Source organism: Pelecanus crispus, chromosome 14, assembly GCF_030463565.1.
Source record: "Pelecanus crispus isolate bPelCri1 chromosome 14, bPelCri1.pri, whole genome shotgun sequence".
In the NCBI taxonomy this organism is placed as follows: domain Eukaryota; kingdom Metazoa; phylum Chordata; class Aves; order Pelecaniformes; family Pelecanidae; genus Pelecanus; species Pelecanus crispus.
In genome coordinates this window covers 9,353,412-9,374,381 of record NC_134656.1, presented here as the reverse complement: position 1 = coordinate 9,374,381, position 20,970 = coordinate 9,353,412, and the positions used below count along the sequence as shown (strand labels likewise).

Sequence of the window (20,970 nt, the reverse complement as noted above, 5' to 3'; positions counted from 1 at the left end):
GTAAAAGTCATTGCAGTTAACTGTACGTCTGCAGACTATGAAATAACTGCACTAATAAAAATTTGGAAAACAATGCTGGTGGAGGTTACTTTGTGTAAAGTGTTTACAGTTCTATGAGATGTCAAGATTAATTTCAAAATTACATTCCGAACTAGCTTCTTTTTTCTAATAAGCTTTATTTGGTACTTTCTGCAAAGATTACTGGATGAGCAAAAGCATTCCTCAAAATCTGTGTGTACTGAGTAGACATACTTCATGCATAAATTTGTTGCTTTTTTAAAAAAAAAACAACAGTCTAATTTTAACATAACATATGGCAAGCTGGTGTCTGAAACGGCTTTAACCGACTGTACTTTCTAAAGGCATATATAACCAGTTTAACTTGAGATAAGAATTAAGTCTTAGAAAAACTATTTTAATTCCTCTTTGCTTCTGTTAACCCCAATAGCTTGCTTACTCTATCCTCTAAATGACAGTAGGTAAGATCTGAGTTTAGTCAGTGTTGGGTGTAGAAAATAAGGCTTGCAAATTAATCCTGTTTTCATAAAATCCTGTTTTCACTTCTGTTTTTCATGATAGTAAGAGACTTTCAGACCAACTCAAGTCAAGAAAATAAAAACTAGGCAAACTCCAGAAGTTCTGATTCCTAACTAATGATCCTTTTGTTTCTGGTTTTGTGTTATCATGGAAAATAGGCCATTGACAATTAATCTAGAAGTGCTTTTCTGTTTAGAAAGACTTTCTCACCAAAAACGTAAAGGAAATGCATGATTTCCAGGTCTGGCTCCCATGGTTCTGCATGATGTCTGCTTCCAATGGCAGTTCTTTTCTTTTATAGCAGTAATGATGGGGAAGGGGAGCTAATCTAAAACTTTCTTCCCTTGCCTCTGGGGACCAGGGAAGACAAAAGCATTCCTACAAGAGCCTAAAAAAATTACTCAGAGAAATAGCCTCCCTTCTGAAAGGAGAAATATATAGTTGTTCCAACACAGCTGTCAACCCAAGAGCATTACAGCGAAGTGGTTGGATTCCTAAAATGGTAGTGAGAAACATTGACTCCTAAGTTAGAAACCTAATGAGTTCGAGCATTGCGGATGAAAACTAATCTGCTTGGAGAACACAAGCAGCATTCATAATAGCAACCAAGAGGTGTCTTCTGACTGTCTTCAGTGGGTGACTTCCTTAACTCGTGCATTTGCACTACTCTTGAGGGAGGACACAACTGGCTATTCGGAAGAGATCAAAATCACTAGTCTAGCATAAGGGCCCGTCTCTTTCTCATTGAAGCCCCTTAATGTTCTAGCTGGCTGAATTGACGTGAATGTTTATTTTGGAATGTAATGCCAGCAACAGCAAACCTGACATTAGGGCATCCAAAGGACAATAGCAGTGATGTGAAAAAATGTGATATTTTCCTTTGTAAAACCTAGAAGGATATTTTTGTAGCTTTAAGTCTCTAATGAACTTGCAAAGGACTGTGCGTGTGCATATTCTTACAGCCTATCTTTTCCCTTTGCATGCAAATTCTAATGCTGTGTTAAGAGCATAACAAAAAAGAATTGGTGATAAATGTCGGAGTCTATGAAGTCTCCTGCTTTCCCTATTACTCATTGCATTGAGTGTGGTTTCTAGGAGGTATTGTAAGATGCCAAGTTGTTGAATTTGTAGAGCCTGATAAGTAAATATGAGAAGAACTCTGGAGCTCTTTAAAAACTCAGATTTTCTGTTTTCAGGCACATCTAGTGCTCTAAGACCTCTCTGACATTGGTGATTTTTTTGCTTTTGATCAAATTGTCTCTCTGTAGCCATCTCTCATTCCACCTAGTTTTTAATATTCATTTTGAGCACCCACCAAAACTTCTGAGGTCATCTGTTTCCTGTTTTCAAGTAGTGTTTGTAAATGGTCTTTGGTCTTCATTGCTAGTGATTGGATGACCACCAGTTTAATGTAGATACTGCACCATGAGAGAGAGATGTATGGTTTTCTTTTCTATTTGGACCTCATCATCCATCTATAACAGAAAGTAGTGCTGCAGAACAAACTGAAAACTGTAAAAAGCACGTTCTTATTTGCTGAATCCAGGGTTAAAAATCCTTGTGATCTTATTCAGGGAATCGGATGCCTTCCAGGGAGTTGTTCTGGTGCTAAATGTATGGGTGTAAAATCAAACTCTCTGAAAAACAGAAGCTATATTTTTCTTCTCTTTACTGCTAGGAGACTGTTTAAGAAAACAACTTTTCTTTATCTCTAACTTGGTTAGGATTGCCTTGAGGTTTAGAACTATAAAATACCCCAAAGCTTGGCAAATAATTGGTTTTTATCCCTACTGGATAGGCAAGGTGATGGATTTAGGCGAGATGATGACTTTGTAGTAGGTGGCAATTTTACCCACATCACAAGTGTTGTTAAGGTCTTTTGTATTTTGTATATACTTTACCTGTCCCTTGGGGCCACTTCGCGGCCTTCCGTATTGCTAACTAGAATCCCTCATACTTTGTGGATGCTACCCAATTAGTTTCAATTATGGATAAAAGGGGAAGGCTAATTAGTTGGTGAGGTTGTGTTCCCCCCTTACTTGTGGTTGGTGTTTTGGGACTGCTGTCATTTTCCTGAAGATCCTTTCCCAGGACAGGCCTCCGGTTTAGTAGCGGGCTCATACCCTGTGCTGCCAGCTGCTGCGCTCTGGCTTCACGGCAAAATTGCCTTTCCCTGGGGGAGGGAATGTGAGGTGTGATCACAGCAATTGAAATGTCTGGGGAATCACCCTTTCTTTGGAAGCACTGATTTGTGTATGCTTTCGTGGATAATTTCATAAACACATCAGCAAAGTGACTCTGTGAGCTTTTTGTATGGGCCACGCTATGGAAATGTACTATGTGGTGGAACCACATCTTCCGAACTTAGAGCAGAGGCTTGCTAAAATGTTGTTCTAATGCTGACTTTGTTTTTCTCTGGTAATTTCTAGTGGTGGTGTGTGCTAGACAACTAGATTTCTATCTCGCATACGATATCTTAATTTGAAAATGACCTTGACAAAATTAAGATAACTTGGGAAAAGCCTGCCCTTTTCTCTTTGAAAGTTCTGTTATTTTAAGAAGTTCTGCATGTTATTGATGAGCATATATCACTGCAGATAGGGAATACTGGACTTGACTAGTCTTCTGTTAATGTGACCAATATTCTTAAGATACCCGTTAGTAATCTAGATCTGTTTAACTCAGCTACGAAATAATTAAAAATAATGCTATAGTAGTTCTGCAGTGTTGTATGTTTAAACTGCCAATAAGACAAATGCACAACTGTTGGCATTTCTTTTAAAAAAAAAAAAAAAATCTAACATTTGAATTGTTATTTTGTTTCTTTAAAGTATTTGTTCTGAGCAAAATGACTGTGGTGTTTGTCTATTAAGCAGCTAAAGTGCTGTGCTGTTTGTTTGGCTTTTAGTCAACATACTTTCCAGGAAAAGGTGAAAGGACACAAATACCACAGACAAGTTTCGTTTGTAGTTCAGTGAGTGTGAAGTATATGTTTTAATCTAAAATGAAGCCTCTTTTTAAAAAACTTAATCGAGGCTTAGTAGAAAGACTCAAACTTCAGCTTCTCAAATATGCAGGGCTGCTTGCTTTCAGACTTGGAAATCGTGGTATTACTCATCAAGACCACAGAACTGGTTCTGTGTTTGGATGCTCTGGGTGCTTTGGTAATTGTACTAGTTCTGTTACAGTTCATTAGAGGAGCATGTTAATAGTCTCCCCAACTGATTTAGAGGGCCTTAAACAGTGACAGTAGGTCCAGTGCTAAACAACAGCCTCTCTTTAGGCAGAAGATTATATTGTTCTTCTGTGTTGGTACAATACCTAGTACATTAGGAGACTTTCAAATTCCTTGTTAATAGTAGTAATAAAAATGCCAGATATTCTGCAAATTTACACTCTTTTTAGTGGGCAGCATGCCCATGGGGTCAAAAATAGGAGATAAGGAAAAAGAATCTGTAAAGATCTGTTCAGCTTTTAACTGATAAGACCTTGAATCTTGCTGATGAGGGCACTCAGCTGGTGGTAGTTGTGGAAGTGGGTCTGATTGCAGGATGTCAGTTGGATCCAAAATATTTCATTGTTGTCATTCAGATGTCAGGCCAAGTTTAAATTCTGAAACAGTAATTCAGTTAAAGGATGTCTTATATGTCTTTGTCTTTTTTTTTTTTTTTTTTTTAGCCACGTAAGTCTTAAATACATGATGAGAAGCTAGCAACTGTAGTTTTATTAGGAAAGACATGACTTAAAAACACACAACCCACCCAAACAAACAAACCTACAACCCATAAACCCACAGGTGACTTTTTGTTGTATTTATCAAAATTAAGGAGACAGTTTCTGAGAGTGGACACTTAGAGGAGGGGAGAAAACACAACTTCAGACAGGATCTGGTAATGATTTTAATTGCTTACTACTGTTGTCATACCGCTGACAGGAATTAGGAGTATAATTATTAGCAAGTTTTTGTCTCTGCACCAGAGCACATGCTGTACCTGTATAGATCAAAACACGTGCCTTCTGTGTGAAGGGAGAGGCTGGTAAGTTATGAAATGGAAGTGTGTGCCTGTGTTCGTTTACAGGAACATTCCTCTGCTTCAAGATTTTAAATGTGGTTGTTTCGATGTACTGAAATCAATTTACAGGAAGTCAGGCTTGACTGATTCACTTTCTGCATGTTGATTTCTGCCCAGCGTGAAACTTCTGATATTAACAAAGCATGAGTGATTTTTCTTTTTTTTCTTTTTTTTTTTTTGACATCACTTGAAATGACTGAAAATAATAAAGCCTTTTTTCTTATTCTTGAAGGTTGTGGGTTTTTTTCAAGGCGAGACTTAAGTCTGAACAAGAATGATTCTGGGTAATTCCTGTAATGGTGATGAAGTTTACAACTGGTTTGTGCTTATATAGAACAAGAATTCTCACTGTTTTCCTGCCTTTATTTCAGTACCTTTTCTTGATCTTCTGAAGATAAATTAGCCACTGCCTGGTAGAATAACCTGTTTTCAGGGCTCCAAGAATGGGGTATATATATGGAGAATGAAATACTCCTTCACTTGATTACCGTAAAACTTGTACTGACAAAATACTAAGACAATCAGAATTGCTTGACTCCTCCAGTTTTAACCAAATCAAAACATTTTCTGGGCGCCTTTATTATTGAACAGTTTTAACTCAGCTGGTGGCGTTTGGCATACACCTATTACTATACTTACCATGGTTTGTATAAAGCTCTCCTTCAATCCTTTCTGTCACTATTCTTCTGTAACTACTTTCAGGCTGCTTTTATCACTCTTCCAAACAGCCCAAGTTCTAAAGAAATTATCATGGATTGATGATCTTTTTGTAGGTATTTCTAGTTGCCCAGTCATCTTAAAAACTTAATCAGAAGTAGGTTTATCCTTTTCATGTGTAGAGTATGTGTCTGCCCTGTAAGGGTTTTCATCCATCAAATTACCTGGTTAAATTCAGAGCAAAACCTAGATTTTATTTTGCTGATTGGAACTAAAGATGAAGTTGGTTTTCACAGCCTGATCAAATGCCTGTTACATAAAAATACTTCATCCTTCTGCCAAAGGGGTTTTGGATAAAGCTGTTACAGATTAAACCATGTCAACATGGCATTGCCTTCTACTATCTTTTAGTAAATAGGACTCTGGTTACTGAGAGATACAGTGTCAATTGGCTGCTGTTAGACAGCTATTGGGAAGGTTTTAATCTCAGTTGTACTGTGGATTTTTACAAAACATATTATTTCTATAAGCCATATATTAAGTTTTCTAAAAAGTTGGAAATTCATACATGAGTGCCAGCTGTTACTAGTGGTATTAACTGTGCAAACCAGGCTAATTAGCTTTCATCTGAAGTCTTCTGCTCTTGTTCTAGCACAATGCTTGGAATTGTTTAAACAAAAGATTATCTCAAGCCTTTTAAAAAGACTGGATTTTTTTTTTTTCTGTGTAGAACACTGAGCTTTCTGGATTTATACGTAGAACGTCTAATACTGAACTTGAGTGTTCAATGTACGTTAATTGGTGTTAATAGACCAATGTTCACATTGGTCTATTAACCTGAGCTGCTTTTTGAGACCCATGTAAATTAATTTAAATACTTGAAAGTCTAGCAAGTGTTTGAAAATATTTGCATAATTTTGAGGGAATTGGGGGGGGGGAATATGTAGCTGCTTGATGATTTACAAAAAAAACCCAAACCCAAAAACCCAAACCAAACCCAACTTCTTCAAAAAGCAGTAAAACTTTAAAATATTAGTGACTATTGACCATGAAAGTGAACAGTGTACCTCTACAAATGATGAAACAGTGAGCAAGGAGTGATGTTGATGTAGATAACTTGAAACTCACTGTATCACATTGTAAACCTTGCTGAAAAAGGGGCACTCAAAAGCAAGAGAGTCTTCCATTTTATTATCTAATTTATTTATTTATTTAATCAGATGAGCTCATTTATCTTAAGATTAAATGGTGATAATGGATTATGCAGGAATTTGGGACAATAGTACAGTCTTGCTTTCTTAACATTAACTGAGGTTATTACACTGTATGTAGTATCTCTGAAAGATACTAGAGGATTCTGAGCGAGTGTAAATAAAAAGTCATTCCATGGTTCCTATTTCCTGAAGTCAGAGATCCCCCTGAGAAACTAAATTATCTGCAGTGGTTCCAAGGGCATCTCTTGTCCTCTTGTTTCCAATTTGCAGCTTGTCTAAACTCTAGAAAATATCTTGGTTATGCGGCACAGTGATCTGGGTTTGTTGTGAAAAGGTGTGAGAAGCAGCTTTTCTCACCCTCCCTAACCTTCTAGTACTTACAGTTTTTGTCTTTTTTCCCTCCTCTTCCCACCCTCCCTGAAGCCTGTGAAGTCTACACACATGGTCTTTACCTCATTGTTGGGAGGGGCGGTGTTTTGGTTTTTTGGGGCTTTTTGTTGGGTTTTGGGGGTGTTTTTTCAGTTTTGGGGTTTTTTTTTCAGTCTGGGGGGTTTGGGGATTTTTTTTGTTTTGGTTTTTCTTGGGTTTTGGGGGGTTTTTTGTGTAGTGATAGCTCTGTAGAAGCTATAATGCTGTTAAGTGGCTTGTGAGATGTCAGAATGAAAATACTAGGTAACTAGGAAAGGAGGACTCTGTTTATAACCACAGTTGTCAGTTTATGAAGCCTGGAATAACCTACAGGCCAGGAATTACATGTTTTTAAACTCATACAAAACCCATACTGCAAACAAATTAAGGTCTGGATTTGCTACACAGACTAAATTCCTTTAGGAGTTTTGTAGATATCTGGGCTGTCAGGTGCACCAGTCTATTTGAGATGAGGTTAAACCAAAACACTCTATCTGGAGACCTCTAATGTTTGGGCAAATCAAGATCTGGATCTCATCTCCATGATTATTTTTCTTACAGGAGAGAAGTAACTGAGTTAGAAGCTCTTGACACTTTAATGAGACTGTGGTTTATTTCCTGGCACTGGCTTTGTTTGATGATACAGATAGCAGAGCTTTTCTTTTGCACAACAGCTGTCAAGAAAAAGCCATTTCATCTTCTTGAAAGTCTCTATGCTTCCAATAATGTCTAAGATGTACTTCTGGAGCAGATTGAATATCTGGGAGGAAATACAGAGATGGATGTGAAGAAGAAGGGAACTTTAGTTGTTTTCTTATACTGACCCTCCATTCAGTTGTTTCCTGTTTTGGCAGCGAGTACATGGCTACAAAACAGCAGAAGTAGAGTGTTCCTGCCAGCTACTCTGAACTTCTTCTGTTATGGGTCATAAATTTCAAGGACAAGCTGTATTTTGAACTTACTGAAATTTGAGAAGTCTCATGTAATTCTTTAACCTAATACTAGAGTTAAGATCTTTGATTGCTCTGGCTCTGCTGCAACCCTCAAAAATTTCAGAATTGAAAAATCAGTTTTTACTCATTGCACATAATGACATTGAAGCAATATGAGAATCTAAACAGCTGAGTTCTGCAGAATTGCAATGACTTATTCTACAGCAATGTCTTCCTTTTGACAACATGCAAAATAAATATAATACTTAAAATTTGGAAATGACACAAGTCTATGACTCTCTCCCTTCTGGAAGTATATACCCAAGTTGTAGGCATGTTGAAACTAGTCAATGGTGAGAAACAGTCTATAATATGTGCTAGCTGCAATAAATGTGGGCCCAGAAAAAATTAGTACACTTTTGCAAGTGCTGATATGATTTAATAACATGATCATGCCCAGTTTACATTCTCCTGGGGGGTTATTTCCGTGCCTGCAAGCAGCTGACTAGTGTCAGAAACGCTGCTTATGCTGCGTTGCTACAACCTGTTCCAGATTGCCCACATAGTGCTGAATTAGCAGGGGGCTTTCTAGGAAAATCACGTTGCAAGTGTGTGATGATTTTTTTTAAAAAAAAAAAAACAACAACAACAAAAAAAAAAAACCCCAAAAAACCCCTCGTGTAATAGTGTTGAACTTTAAACAAGCCTGTCCCTTTTTCTCTCTCTCCGTGCTACTTGACCTCAGGAAGCAGTCTACTGGCTTTTTTTGAGGGAGACTAATAAGCAAATCAGTACTACCATATTTTACTTGAAAGCAAAACTGAGAGACTAGATAAAATGTTGTAAAAGGGAATTAAAATCTACATTTATTTCATTTATTTGGCTAAAATTCTGTAGCTTGTTGTTAAGATTAATGTTATGTGATGCAATTTTCTGTTCTTTAGATGACCTTCTTGTTACCTACAAGTTACATCCTCATTTCTTGTCCCTGTCCAAATATCCTGATGTAGTAAAGTTTAATACAGGATAAGAAATCCAGTCTTCCATGTCAAAGTGGGTTGAATGAACAGTTGATCTGTGTATGCGTTATATCTTAGCAAGGTTCTTTTGTTGAAGAGTCAGTTCACTGCTTCTCAGTGACTCAGTTTGCTCGCTTACACACTGAATCTGAAGACCTTTCCCCATTTCTGTAAAGTAGCTGTTTATTATGGATCCCTCAGTACTACCTGCTTTTCTTGTGGTCTTCTGTACAGGTCTTTGCCACCTGATATATCTGTAGGGGTATTTCCATTCTGAAATCAGCCTGTAATGACATCTCAGAAAACAGCAGCTTTCACTTGACTTTACTGTAACTTTTTTTTTTTTTTTTTACTCTTCCACCTTTTACAGCAGTGTCATCATTTTTTTTCAGTACTAGCTTTAAGAGGAAACATTCTTTTTTTTTTAAGCTTTTAAGCCAAAATTACTTTTTTATTTAAATCTTTATATACTACTTGTGAATTGCTTTCCTTAGTGTGACTGCCTCAGGAGATAGATTACTGTGCACTTCTGTAGCCCATGATAAGATCTTGGCAATTGCTGCTTCCCGTAGGAACAGGACTGTTAAAATGACAGTATATCATTATTTCTTAGTCTAAGCTACTCCAGAGTTTATGGTGTAATAAAATAGTGTGATCAAATTGAGGCCTGCTGCAGAGTTCCCCGGGAGCCTTTCTGTTGAATCTGAAAGCCTTTAGACTGGACATTTAGTTTCTCTTCTGGAAATACTGACATGCAAATCTGTGCAACATTGCGGTGTGCTTGAGTGACTGACGTCATGAACACCTCTTCATGTGATCTTACCTAAGACGTACTTGAAGATTTTGGGGGTATATCTTGTCTTTCTTAATCTCCAGTTGGTGCCTCAACAAGATGGGAAAAGTATAGTCAAATGTGCTGTTGTGCTAAGAGTTTATGTATGGCAACTATAGTCTAGTGCAGAGTACCAGTGGCTAGGACAAGTAGAGTTTGCAGAAAATACTGAGCAAAGGGGGAATTGACAGACTTAGGACTCCAGAGTAGTTACAGGTTAGGACACCGAATTGAGGGCAATTTTTTGAAGGCTGGGAACGATGGAAAGGAAGGGCTGTGAGCTGCAGCATGAATCACTGATGTTCGGTTTCTGGCAGGGGGGAGGGAGGAAGGGTCAGGCATTCTGGTACAGAAGGCTTTGGGACAAGGGGCTGAGCGCCACCATGAGCACCTCTTCCTGATGAGCATCTGTAGGACTCTGGAAAGTAAGGCTGTGTTCATGGGACTGATCCCTTTTGTCTGAACAATACAGCCATCTGCCCTTGCATTGTGTCCTTTCCTTGTGGCAGGAAATGCAATGCTGTCAGGCCAGGTGGAACCCATTCACACAACTGAGAGCAACTTTTGCCTGTAAAGCACTTAAAGAACTTCTTACTCCAGTCACTACTGCAAATTAACAGCGAGAACTTTCCATTTGAAGAACAGCGCTTCAGCAGACTTCCTCTTTCCACCCCTGAAGTTTTTGGGGGTATTTGCACAGAGTACAGGACTTAAAACCAGGAGATGAGTGGCATGGAATGACTCATGCTCAAAACCAGAAGCATTTGACTTTGGAAAACTGACTTCAGTTCTAGCCCTTCCTCTTTAAAGTTTTATGTTGCACGACCTTTTAAATGAAATGTCGAGCTTCCTTTTTAAATGACAGGATCTCTGCAGTGTGACTATGAGTGTGATTCCAGAAGGTGTTACGTAACTATCAATCCCTATGTCCATCCACTAACTTCAGTTCTCGTGACATCACTGGCTTCAAGTTCCTCATAGCATAATAATTACAAGCTTTGAATGAGTCTGCTTTCTCCAACACTGAGATCCTGTAGTACTATTATTGGCGTATTCTGAAACTGCCCTAACACCAGTGAGCATCAGTAGTTATGTGACTCCTGCAATAAACAATAACAGACGTTTTTTGAAGAATGTACAAGAAAACGTGTAACATGGCCATTTGATGTAACTTGTCACTAGATTGTTTCCCAATAATTTTCTCTGTTGAAGGCCATCTGATTTCTGCTAGTCAGCTTCGTATCCTGGAAGTGATCTTAGATGTTTGGGGTTTTGTTTGGGGTTGGTTTTTTTGGGGTTTGGTTTTTTTTTTTTTTTGGTGATTTTAGATGTTCTAGCAACTGCTATAGCAAAAAAAAAAAAAAACCAAAAAACCAAAAACTCACCCAAACCAAAAACCCCAACCAAAACCCCAAGTCACTTTTATCCCATATTGCTGAGAAGAGTATGCCCTATCTTTTCAGGCATGGATTTGACCACTGAGGTCCAGGCATGGGCGCCCTCCAGGATTTTCTCTCTTCTTGGTGTTCATTACGTTCAGAAATGAAGTGCTATATTCTAGTTGGATTTTCATATGAGGCAGCACCTTGCCTGTTGCCGTATCTAGGTCCCTCATTTTGTTACCACCCCACCCCATTTTTTTTCCTTTTTGCTGAAACATGCTTCAGAAATGTAGTACGCTTTTTAAATTGTCTGTGTTTCTGGAACGTACATGGGTAACTTCTTTCTTTTCATTTTCTCTGTGCCTATGGGAGTTATGCATCTCCTAGAGCTCCCTTATTCTTTCAGTACCTTTAGGCGTCATAGTATCTTTAAAAAGATCTAATATTTGGCAGTGAGGTAATAGCTAGCTCTCTATTCCCTGAACAATAAATTACCAGTTTCAGATCCTTAAATATGTGATGTTGGTATTTGAATCTGTGGAACTCTCCAGGTCCGGGAGTAGTGTGCATGTGCACATACACATGTATGCTTAAGTATAATATTTTTATATTAGAATGCCTTTGTATCATTCAGTTTCTGTAATGAAGCATTTCATCCGTTTCCTTTTTAAAAAGAGGGGACAGTTCTTTCAAATTTGTTAATACACTGAAAGGAAACGGTATAGATTAATGCTGCTGCTGATTTAACCAGATATTTACAGCAAAAATGCCTACGGGTCTTTTGGGTTGCATTTTGCTGTTTTGTTTTGTTTTTTAATATGAATCCTAAGTGATGCGGTGGTTGTGTTGTTTTTTGGGGTTTTTTAAGCAAAAAAAAAAACTAAACCCAACCCATATGTAGGTTCTGTGGGAAGTGTGGTTAGAGATCTAGAAAACCATTTTCCCTAGTTCCCTGGTTTTGTCTCTTGTTAATCCTGTACAGTCAGTACAGAAGAAAAAAAAAAAGCCCTGTAAAATACAAAGTCACCAACCTAATGTCAGAGATTAATTTATGAAAACATCCATTTTAGCTGCCTCATGTTTGAGATATTAGACTGTGGCAGTCAAGATCATATTCTCCAGACTGCATTCTTCATAAGCAGAAATACTGGCAGCCATGTGTTAAGTTATAAAAAGATAGCAGCTGATGTCAGGGCTTATTTCAGTGAGGAGCCATTTCAGAATACTGTACTAATTTTGAGCAGGTATATGTAAAATAGAACCCTTCCCTTGACATATAGCACTCAGTGTAAATTGATACATATCTGAATGATGGGGTAGAAAAAGATGAACATGTAATAAGCTGCAGTAGATAGCTCACTTAAAATCTTCAGCATTGTACATGATTCTTCATGTAAAACTGAGAGGAACAGAAAACCAGTTCAGTTTGGCTTGCATTTTAGGGCTTAGATTTTTGAGCTGGTATAAAATCCTCCTGCTCTGATGTTGGTAAGCTACCACAATTTGAACCAGAGCCTGAGCTAATTTGAAACTATTAATAGAGGAGTGCCCAGCCTTTCTCTGCAAGTGCTCTATATATCGCAAGCAGCCTTCCAAATGCACTAACTCAGTGTGTGCAGAAACCTGTTCTCTGGTCGCACTGGATGTGGATCAACACCATGCTCAAATATATCTGTGTCTGGACAGATAATTAATATTAAACTTGGCTTCATTTGGTTGACTATATTTAACAAAATTACTTTCATCTAATGAAAGGGGATGAATTTTGCTCAATAATTCATTTTTAATTATGATTTTTTTAGTGGCCTCTAGGCTAGCTTTGTTCATTTCATGTATGTGCACATGTCTGTCTTAGGATTTCTTGAACTTAATTATGCTATTGAAATATCAGTTCTACAGTAAATCCATTCCTTCAGTTTTCATTAATTTCAGTTGAATCTAACAGCTTCAACCTGAAGTTCCTAGTACTATAACTTTTAAGAATTGCGTATTTACGCAGTATTTATTTACAGTGTGAAGTTCTCTTTTTACAGATTGGGACTAATGTTTAAGGACAGCAAAATTCTTTCTATTATAACTTTCGAAATTGTCTCAGATAGCTGAGCTATTATATGCTTCTGAAAAAACATGAAAGAAACCCTAATTCTATGCTTGAAATTATATATAGGTTTTAGTTGAGCATGTGAATTGGATACAAATAACTTTCGCTCTTTGCAGCTTTGTGACACCCTGTTGATAATTCAAGATAAAGATGTAAGTGATCTTAGACAAGTCACCACTCCATGTGCGTGTTTGATGCCAAGGGGGGTAGACAAGTTTTTTTTCTATCACAAAGAACCGTTTCTAATTGCTGCTGAGTTACAATTGATACTGCTACAATTGATAGTTTCACTGATAGTGGAAACAATCGCTTAAAGCGGTTTTTATGAAAGTGCTTCGGGGCAGAGACCCTGCTCCATCAAGAGTGTAAAAGCATAATGTCTCATAAATGTTCTGCTACTTTATTATGCAAGCTAACAATATTTTAACACACAAATAATGTTAGTGTTGTATTCTGAATAAATTTAAACTCAGTTCTTAAGTTGAAGCCTGAAGTGCTTTCTGTCCGCTACGCCCACAATGTGAAGATGTAAAGTCAAATGTGTGTTTGTCTTAAAATAGCTAATGGTATGATGATATTAGATGGATTCATACCTAAGATTTTTGTTTGTTTGTTTGTTTCAGGACATCAAGCGTGAAGCCAGTGATTTTCCATGTAAAGTGGCCAAACATCCCAGAAACAAAAATAGAAATAGGTACAGAGATGTCAGCCCCTGTAAGTACACTTTCTTTTCCATTGTTTGTAACAGACTGTTGACCTCTAATGACTTCTTCTAACAGCTAAATGTTCTTTGTAAGAACAAGATTTCTGTTAGATGGGTATGCATCCAAGATAATATTCTTGTTAATATATTTATTTATGAGATAGATGTCACAGGATGCCATTATATCCATAGGATTGTACTAAAGCAGCATACAGTAGATTCTGTATTTGTTGTCAGAAATCTGAAGAAAGGAACTTGCTTTACCTTTGAATTCTTAGGCTAGAGGAGAATGGTGGCTGAAGTAGCATTAATAAAATTGCAAGTATCATTTCTATTGCAGTATACTTACTAGGTTAATATAGCATAACTGCCCCTATTGGGAGATCGGGAAGTGTCTTGCATAAAATGTATGACTACTAGAAATAAATCTAAGGTAATTGGAACAGAGAAAAGGGGCGTTTGCAAAGGTGGTAATATTAGTGAGACCTGTGTTTCTGAAATGACTATCATTACATATTCTGGTGAATTCTGGTGGGAAGTGCCTCTTTGAGCACATGTCCTGTGTACAAGGCACAGCTCAGTTTGGTGTTGCAGCCTGTCTTTCCTTCCGCAATCCCATGTACAAAGGCAGTAACATTCAGACTTGCCTATGCCTGGCATGCTGTACTTCTGGAGTTGCAGAGAAGTACAGGACTGTAGTCAAATGGTTGGCAAATACTACTTGATGTATCAGACACTGAAGAAAGTCCACAGGTGGTTCGCTAGACTGCCTTCTCTGCACTAAATGACAATGCCTGTTCTGAGACCCCTTTCCCTTTTCAAGGGTGCAGTACTGCCGTCTGTTTTAAATGCAAAGTTTCTATAGGCTCTGTCACTGGGAGAATATCTATCTGCTGTTCAAAGACAAGAGTATTAATTGTATATTGGAAAACTTTTATACTGAGTGGTTAAAAGTTACTGAAGTCTTTGGGGCAATTGACTTAGGAACAATAATGTTGCACATAGTTTGCTTTACTAAGCAGTTCTAGTATTTGGGGTTGTGAGTAACAAATGGTTCCTTTTTGCCTTTAGATAATACTGCTTCCAGTCTTGTTTCGTTTTTTTCAAAATGTGGGAACTCTTGTATGTGGTTTTTTGTTGGTGATTTGCTTTTTTTAATCCTAAGTGGAGCAAGCTGAGACTAACAAAAGAGCAGTGCAATTACATTTGCTGTAATTCTTGAATTTTGATCATTCTTTCTGTATATTAAGGTGTGGTTGGTTTGGGAACAGTAGCTAAATGTCTATAAAAAGAATAAGAAGTCTCTGTTCTGTTTGTCCAATACATGTTTAGGCAAACCTTTTAACAACCTTGAACAAGCTGGGTTTGAATGTTTAAGCTGCAAAAGATAAGCAGTTGTGTAATTAGATTTATTTAAAAACAGTAACTCGATAACTGTACAAATAGGTCAGTGTGATCTCGTTTGCAAATTACTGTTGGATTACTTCAGATGCAAATACTTCCATTCTTGCAATATATTCTTGGAAGACAGAGTGCAGCTTATGTTCATGGCTCTGCCGTAGTGCTGTTCTTTTAGTACCTATATTGTATTTCCAGAGTTACAAGCACCAGCAAACATTTCTGCGCTGTGATTAAGCTCTTTTCGTTCTTCAGGACGACTCAGTTTTTTGATCCTAACATCTGATGAGGTTGTGTGTGGTTTGTGCTGTGTTGCATATACATTAACCAGTGTTTTCTAATTATGCTGCAGTTGATCACAGTCGAATTAAGCTAAACCAAGGTGACAATGACTATATCAATGCTAGTTTGATAAAAATGGAAGAGGCCCAAAGGAGCTACATCCTTACCCAGGTAATTGCTGGCAGTGGATAATAAAAATCATGTGGTGATTGGAGTTGTTTTTCATGGGTTTTCTTTAGCCTTATTACTTTTGTTTTCTTCATCATAAAGCCACTTAAGTGTATATAAACATCTGTGTGTATATATAAACATATACATAGAACAATTTTACAGAAATGCTACATATTTCTTCCTGCTTCCTGTCAGCACTGACTGACTTTTTGTAGAGTATTTTGGCCACTTTGTATATTTGACTTTAGACCCATCTAGGCTAGAAGCTTAACATACTTCTAGAAATCTGCTTGTTGGCTTAAAACAAGCAACATTTAGATGTGTTTGAAATGAAATGCATTTCTACGTGGAAGCACAAAGGCTTCAGACCACTAGTCTTAAGTTGCCTGATAAATTCTCTGAACAGAGGTGAACCTCACTTAATGGGAGGGCCTCACATTTACAGAACTATATTTATGAACTTCAAGATGTTCAAAACCTATTTGAAATAACATATTTTAAATATAACGGAAATTTATGTGTTACGTGGAGTGGGGTGGACGTTAACTAAAACATATTAGCCAATTTCTTACGCCCGACCTTCTGTTTCAAATAAGCATTATGCTCCACCATGTTTTTCTTGTTAAATGTCCTTCTGAAAGTGATGCTATTGTAGTATTTACAACGAATGTACCTCCTAATAACACAGCTTGTGCAAGGTCTAAGTTGGGCAGTGCTGATGCTTCTACCTTTAATGTGAGAGAGGAAAGCTATGAATACAGACTTTAGTGATGGGAGTATGAGGGGTAGGAGGGAAGTGGCTTTTTTTCACAGAATCTGTGAATTCCACACCTCTGTATAACAAATTTAAAAATACCCGGATACCCTGTTGTCTTATTCTGAGACCTAGCAACTGTGCCAGAATTCTTGTTTGTTCTAAATGTTTGGTTCCCTGGAGACTGTCCTGGTCTCTAATCTTGACCTTTTTTTTGCCCCTTCCTCCCACACTTTAGATAAAGGTAGACTGGGATTAATATTTTCAAGCAGCAGCTCTTCCTTCCTGTTTCTAGAGAATAAAGATAAATCTTCTGAGGAAGAAGTGGACAGTACAGTATTTAATACAAAAATGATTCTGTGCACACAGCTCTGATTCCACTTATTCACAACAGGGGAGGTTGATCATAGGGTTGAACTGATAGACCTGTATGTGGAATAGTCAAATGTGCAGCTAACTGATACTAGTTATCTATTCTGATCCAGAATTTAATGGATTCGAATGGCTTTATTTAAATCCAGTCATTCTTTGGAGGACCTCAGCCTGCTGTTTTGTTTGAGCAAAGTGATGGATAGCAAATATGAGAGACACAGTGATGCTGGTTTGTGTTGCCCAAAATTCAGAGCAATGGTTTTGGAGTAGAAAATGGCAAAAGAACATAGCACAAACAAAAAGTTATAAGGAAATCTACTTTGTGAGTAGATAGTAGTCTTTAAAAGGGGTTATCTTTTGTTCAGTCCCAGAGCAGATCCATGAAGATTCTGAAAACTGTATAATTTGTTAGTGATTTGTCATTGTTTCAGTCTTTTGAATGTTTGTCCATTCAGTCTAGTAATTTTCAAGTATTATGAATACCAATGATGAATTGCAGAATAGTTCAACATAGACGTTAATTCTGCTTTTAGTTGTCAATGAGGTTTTATTTCCCCATTTTATGTATACCTTTCCTAAGAAAGTTCTCAGCATTTTTCACTCCCAGTTCTCTTCTTACAAATGAGACTGCTTCTCTCTTCCTGTTATGCCTGTGGGGAAAAGATTAACCGTGCTTTAATGGGTGAATTCATAGTGGGGAAAATGGAACTTAAAGCTGTATCACTGCATTTTTTTGCAGTTTGAAATGAGAAGTTGCTTGTTACTTGTCTAAATTTCTTGCCTAGTGCAGTAACTTTTACTGGGGAACATTGCACTGACATTAACAGAAAATAATGCTTATTTCTGGGGATTCTGTCTCTGCAGGGACCTTTGCCAAATACTTGTGGTCACTTTTGGGAGATGGTTTGGGAACAGAAAAGCCGTGGTGTTGTCATGTTGAACAGAGTGATGGAAAAGGGATCTGTAAGTACTTACCCGGTTCTAACTGTGTGTTCATTGCATGTTTATGTTTTTTCTTTAAAAAAACAAAACCCCCCAACCCTTCCCACCCCCCCACACCCCAAAAAGAAACAACCCAAAGAAAGTGTGTGTGTGTGGGGGGGGGGGGGGGGTGGAGAGACGATGGTCGTCATCAATTTTGTCTAGAAATTATGCCTAGAATTGAATACCTGGTGATCCGATCTTAGTGCAGTCAGAAAATTATTCAGTTTGTAATTGTAGGTATTAATTTCTTTTGAATTTGGCTGAAATAAGGCATGAACATAATATTAGTCTCCACACAAATGAGTATTTGGTCACTACTGCTAACCTAGGTATCTGAATGTAGTTCTTTTCAGTGTACAGATTGCACCTCTCAAAGGTCATTTATACCAAGTGTTCATTCACAAGAATTATGAAATAGTTTTGAAGTAGTTATAGAGGCACTTGGACTCCAAGTTTCCTTCATGCAATAAGAGCTGATTATTAAATGTATCATCTAAGCATATTGTTTCTCCACCAGTGTCATTGTTTACAAAAGACATTAGAAGTGTGAGGAGAATGAGGGTACAATTGAAAAGTACTTCTCCTGGTATGTATCTTAAGCAATGATCTTCTAGGTGATGTGGAACCAGCTGTTAAGCCAGTGCTTTACTTGCTAGGGCAAGCGTGGTGGGCTAAATTCTGTCCAGACCTTTTAGGAAGCCTACATTAGACAAGACAGGCAGAAGATGAAGAGAAATGCCAGATGAACAAACAATTGGGGTTATTTTAAGTAATTTACCTTCAGACAGATAAAAAGTTTTGGTTCTTCTGGCACATGAAGTAGCTGCTGTCTTGAGAAGGTAATGCCTCAGCCTTTCTGATGGTGGAGAAGACAGGAACCATCAGGCATGGTTTTCGTCCATGGGTCAGAGTTCTGCCTCTATGCTAACTCCACAGCTACCATCCTTAAAGTGGACTTGGCAGCTGTGCAAATTTGAGACAAAAGCAATTTTAAAGATGGATAGAAATGCACAACTGAAAGTTGAATGTTACAGTGTAGTATAAAGGCACTTTGGAGGAGGGGTAGCGGGTATGTTGGGTATCCACCAGTGATAACTGGGTGGTACATGCTTTTGCATAATGAGGAAAGAATTCCCAATAATAAGGAAAATTCTTGTGCAATGAGTTGTGTTTTAATAAAATGCAGTCTTGATTTTTGAGTGTTTCGCTTTTTTTGTAGTGCAAGTGAAATTTAATCTTCAAAAGAGATGCAGTAACCATATTTTTCAATAGTTTCTTCCTTTCCAACCGTTCCCGCTCATTCTCTGCACTGCCAATAGTTTTGAACAAAATGAATTATTGTGATCCCTTAGGGCAGGCTGCTTACACTTCTGAGCAAACAGCAGTGGGGGACCTACAGTGAAGCACAACGAAATACTGTTTACAGACACATTTGGTGGAGAAATTAGACACAAAGCCAGTTGCTGTTTCTTCAACATTAATTAAAAAAACTAAAAGTGTCGAGAATTATAACTGCATTCTACACCCCAATGAACTAGAGGATGTGTTTTGAATAAAAACTAGAATCAGCCCAAGCAAAACTAGTGTTAGTCTACCTATGAATAAAATACTGAAGGGTTTTCATATTTATTAAAATGTTTTCAGAGTCTTGAGAATGCTGGGCTTTTTCATTGTTCTTCCACTTCAACTGTAAAGCCATATTATTTGCCTTCAATAAAAGAGGCGTTAGCTGCGTCCAACAATCCATTCTTATTGTATGTTTAAGTATGGCCAAATGGTGGTCATAATCCCATTTCAGAGGAGCAGTGCTTAGTGGCAGAAGTACCAGGCCACTTCTCCCAGTCACAATATCCTTAGATTTAACTACCTGAAGCTTGGTTGCAGACTTTGGGATTTGTGTTGCCAATGAGTTTCTTTAGTTTCAGTTTTTTCCTGCACCCTGCAAAATGTGCTACTTTTCTATTTAGTTGACTTATTTAAGGTCCTAGCATGTAGCAGTCTTTGCAAAACTAAGCTCTCCGGGAAACTTTACTGAGAAAAAAATTGAAGTTCAGTTAGAAGTAGGTAATGGGAATGTTTGCTGAATGGAGGGGTTTTTGTTTGGCACTTTACTTTCAAACTGCACCATGTAAAATCAAAATTATCTCACTGCTATTTTTATTTTTGTGGTGAGTGAATGGAGTAACACAAAAATCTCATCTGATGTTACACTTGCAAATTAGCAATGTTGTAATTCTCTATATGTTGCTTATTTGTGGAATTCATAATACTTTTTCACAGTATGTTCTGCTCTTGTTAACATCTATCTCTTTTGAAATTTAAATATTTGACATGAGGATAATAAATAAAATGCAGAGTAAGCTAAAATTCGGATTTTGGCAGAGGGTTGTGAGAGCTTCTATACTTAGACAGTTATTAGATTTTTTTTCTGTTTGTTTGTTTGCTCTGACACAAGCTAAAATAAATAACGGCTTTGGTGATTTTGATTAGATTCCATAGCTTCACACTCTTTCAGCTTACACGTAGAAGAAAGAGAGATCTACCTGAACAAATCTATCCTCAGTCCTTAAGTATTTTCATGAGTTCTGTCAGGGTCAAAATATTTGACTCATACAAAAGATTCAGTGAAGATGTGGTTCTGCAACATAAAGGAAGACTGATATTCTTCACACTAGAATTGGTTCTCCTTATAATAAAAGCAGATGAAGAAATTGTCTCATGGGAAAATGCCCTATTTAAGTATGTTTATTCCTTGCCTTTTACACAAACATAAATGACATATAAATGTCTCCTATTTGTTTTTAGATAAAGTGTGCACAGTACTGGCCACGGAAGGAGGAGAAAGAAATGTTTTTTGAAGACACAAACTTGAAACTAACATTGATATCTGAAGATATAAAATCATATTACACAGTACGACAGCTAGAATTGGAAAACCTTACAGTAAGTACAGAAATGAGTACCAATCAGATTCTTCAGTCTGTCTGAAGTGAGATTCCTCCTCACCAGCAAGGTCTTGAAAAAGATGGTCACAAATTATAGCAGTTATTGTTCTGGAATTAGTGATTCTGCATTAGATTGTTCTTCAGCCTCTAGGTTGTGTGTTGTGGAAATGAAACACTTAAATATTTATGAAACATATCTGGGGAAA

The 20,970-nt window shown here is 37.5% G+C and overlaps 1 protein-coding gene across 1 annotated transcript in view; it reads left to right on the top strand.

The window, feature by feature from the left end:
- PTPN1 (protein tyrosine phosphatase non-receptor type 1) overlaps positions 1 to 20,970 on the top strand; it is a 46,624-nt gene that overhangs the window by 15,232 nt on the left and 10,422 nt on the right. The window contains exons 2-5 of the mRNA XM_075720927.1: positions 13,779 to 13,869; positions 15,609 to 15,709; positions 17,700 to 17,798; positions 20,625 to 20,762. Coding sequence (XP_075577042.1) covers positions 13,779 to 13,869; positions 15,609 to 15,709; positions 17,700 to 17,798; positions 20,625 to 20,762 — 429 coding nt within the window. The remainder of the gene's footprint in view (positions 1 to 13,778; positions 13,870 to 15,608; positions 15,710 to 17,699; positions 17,799 to 20,624; positions 20,763 to 20,970) is intronic.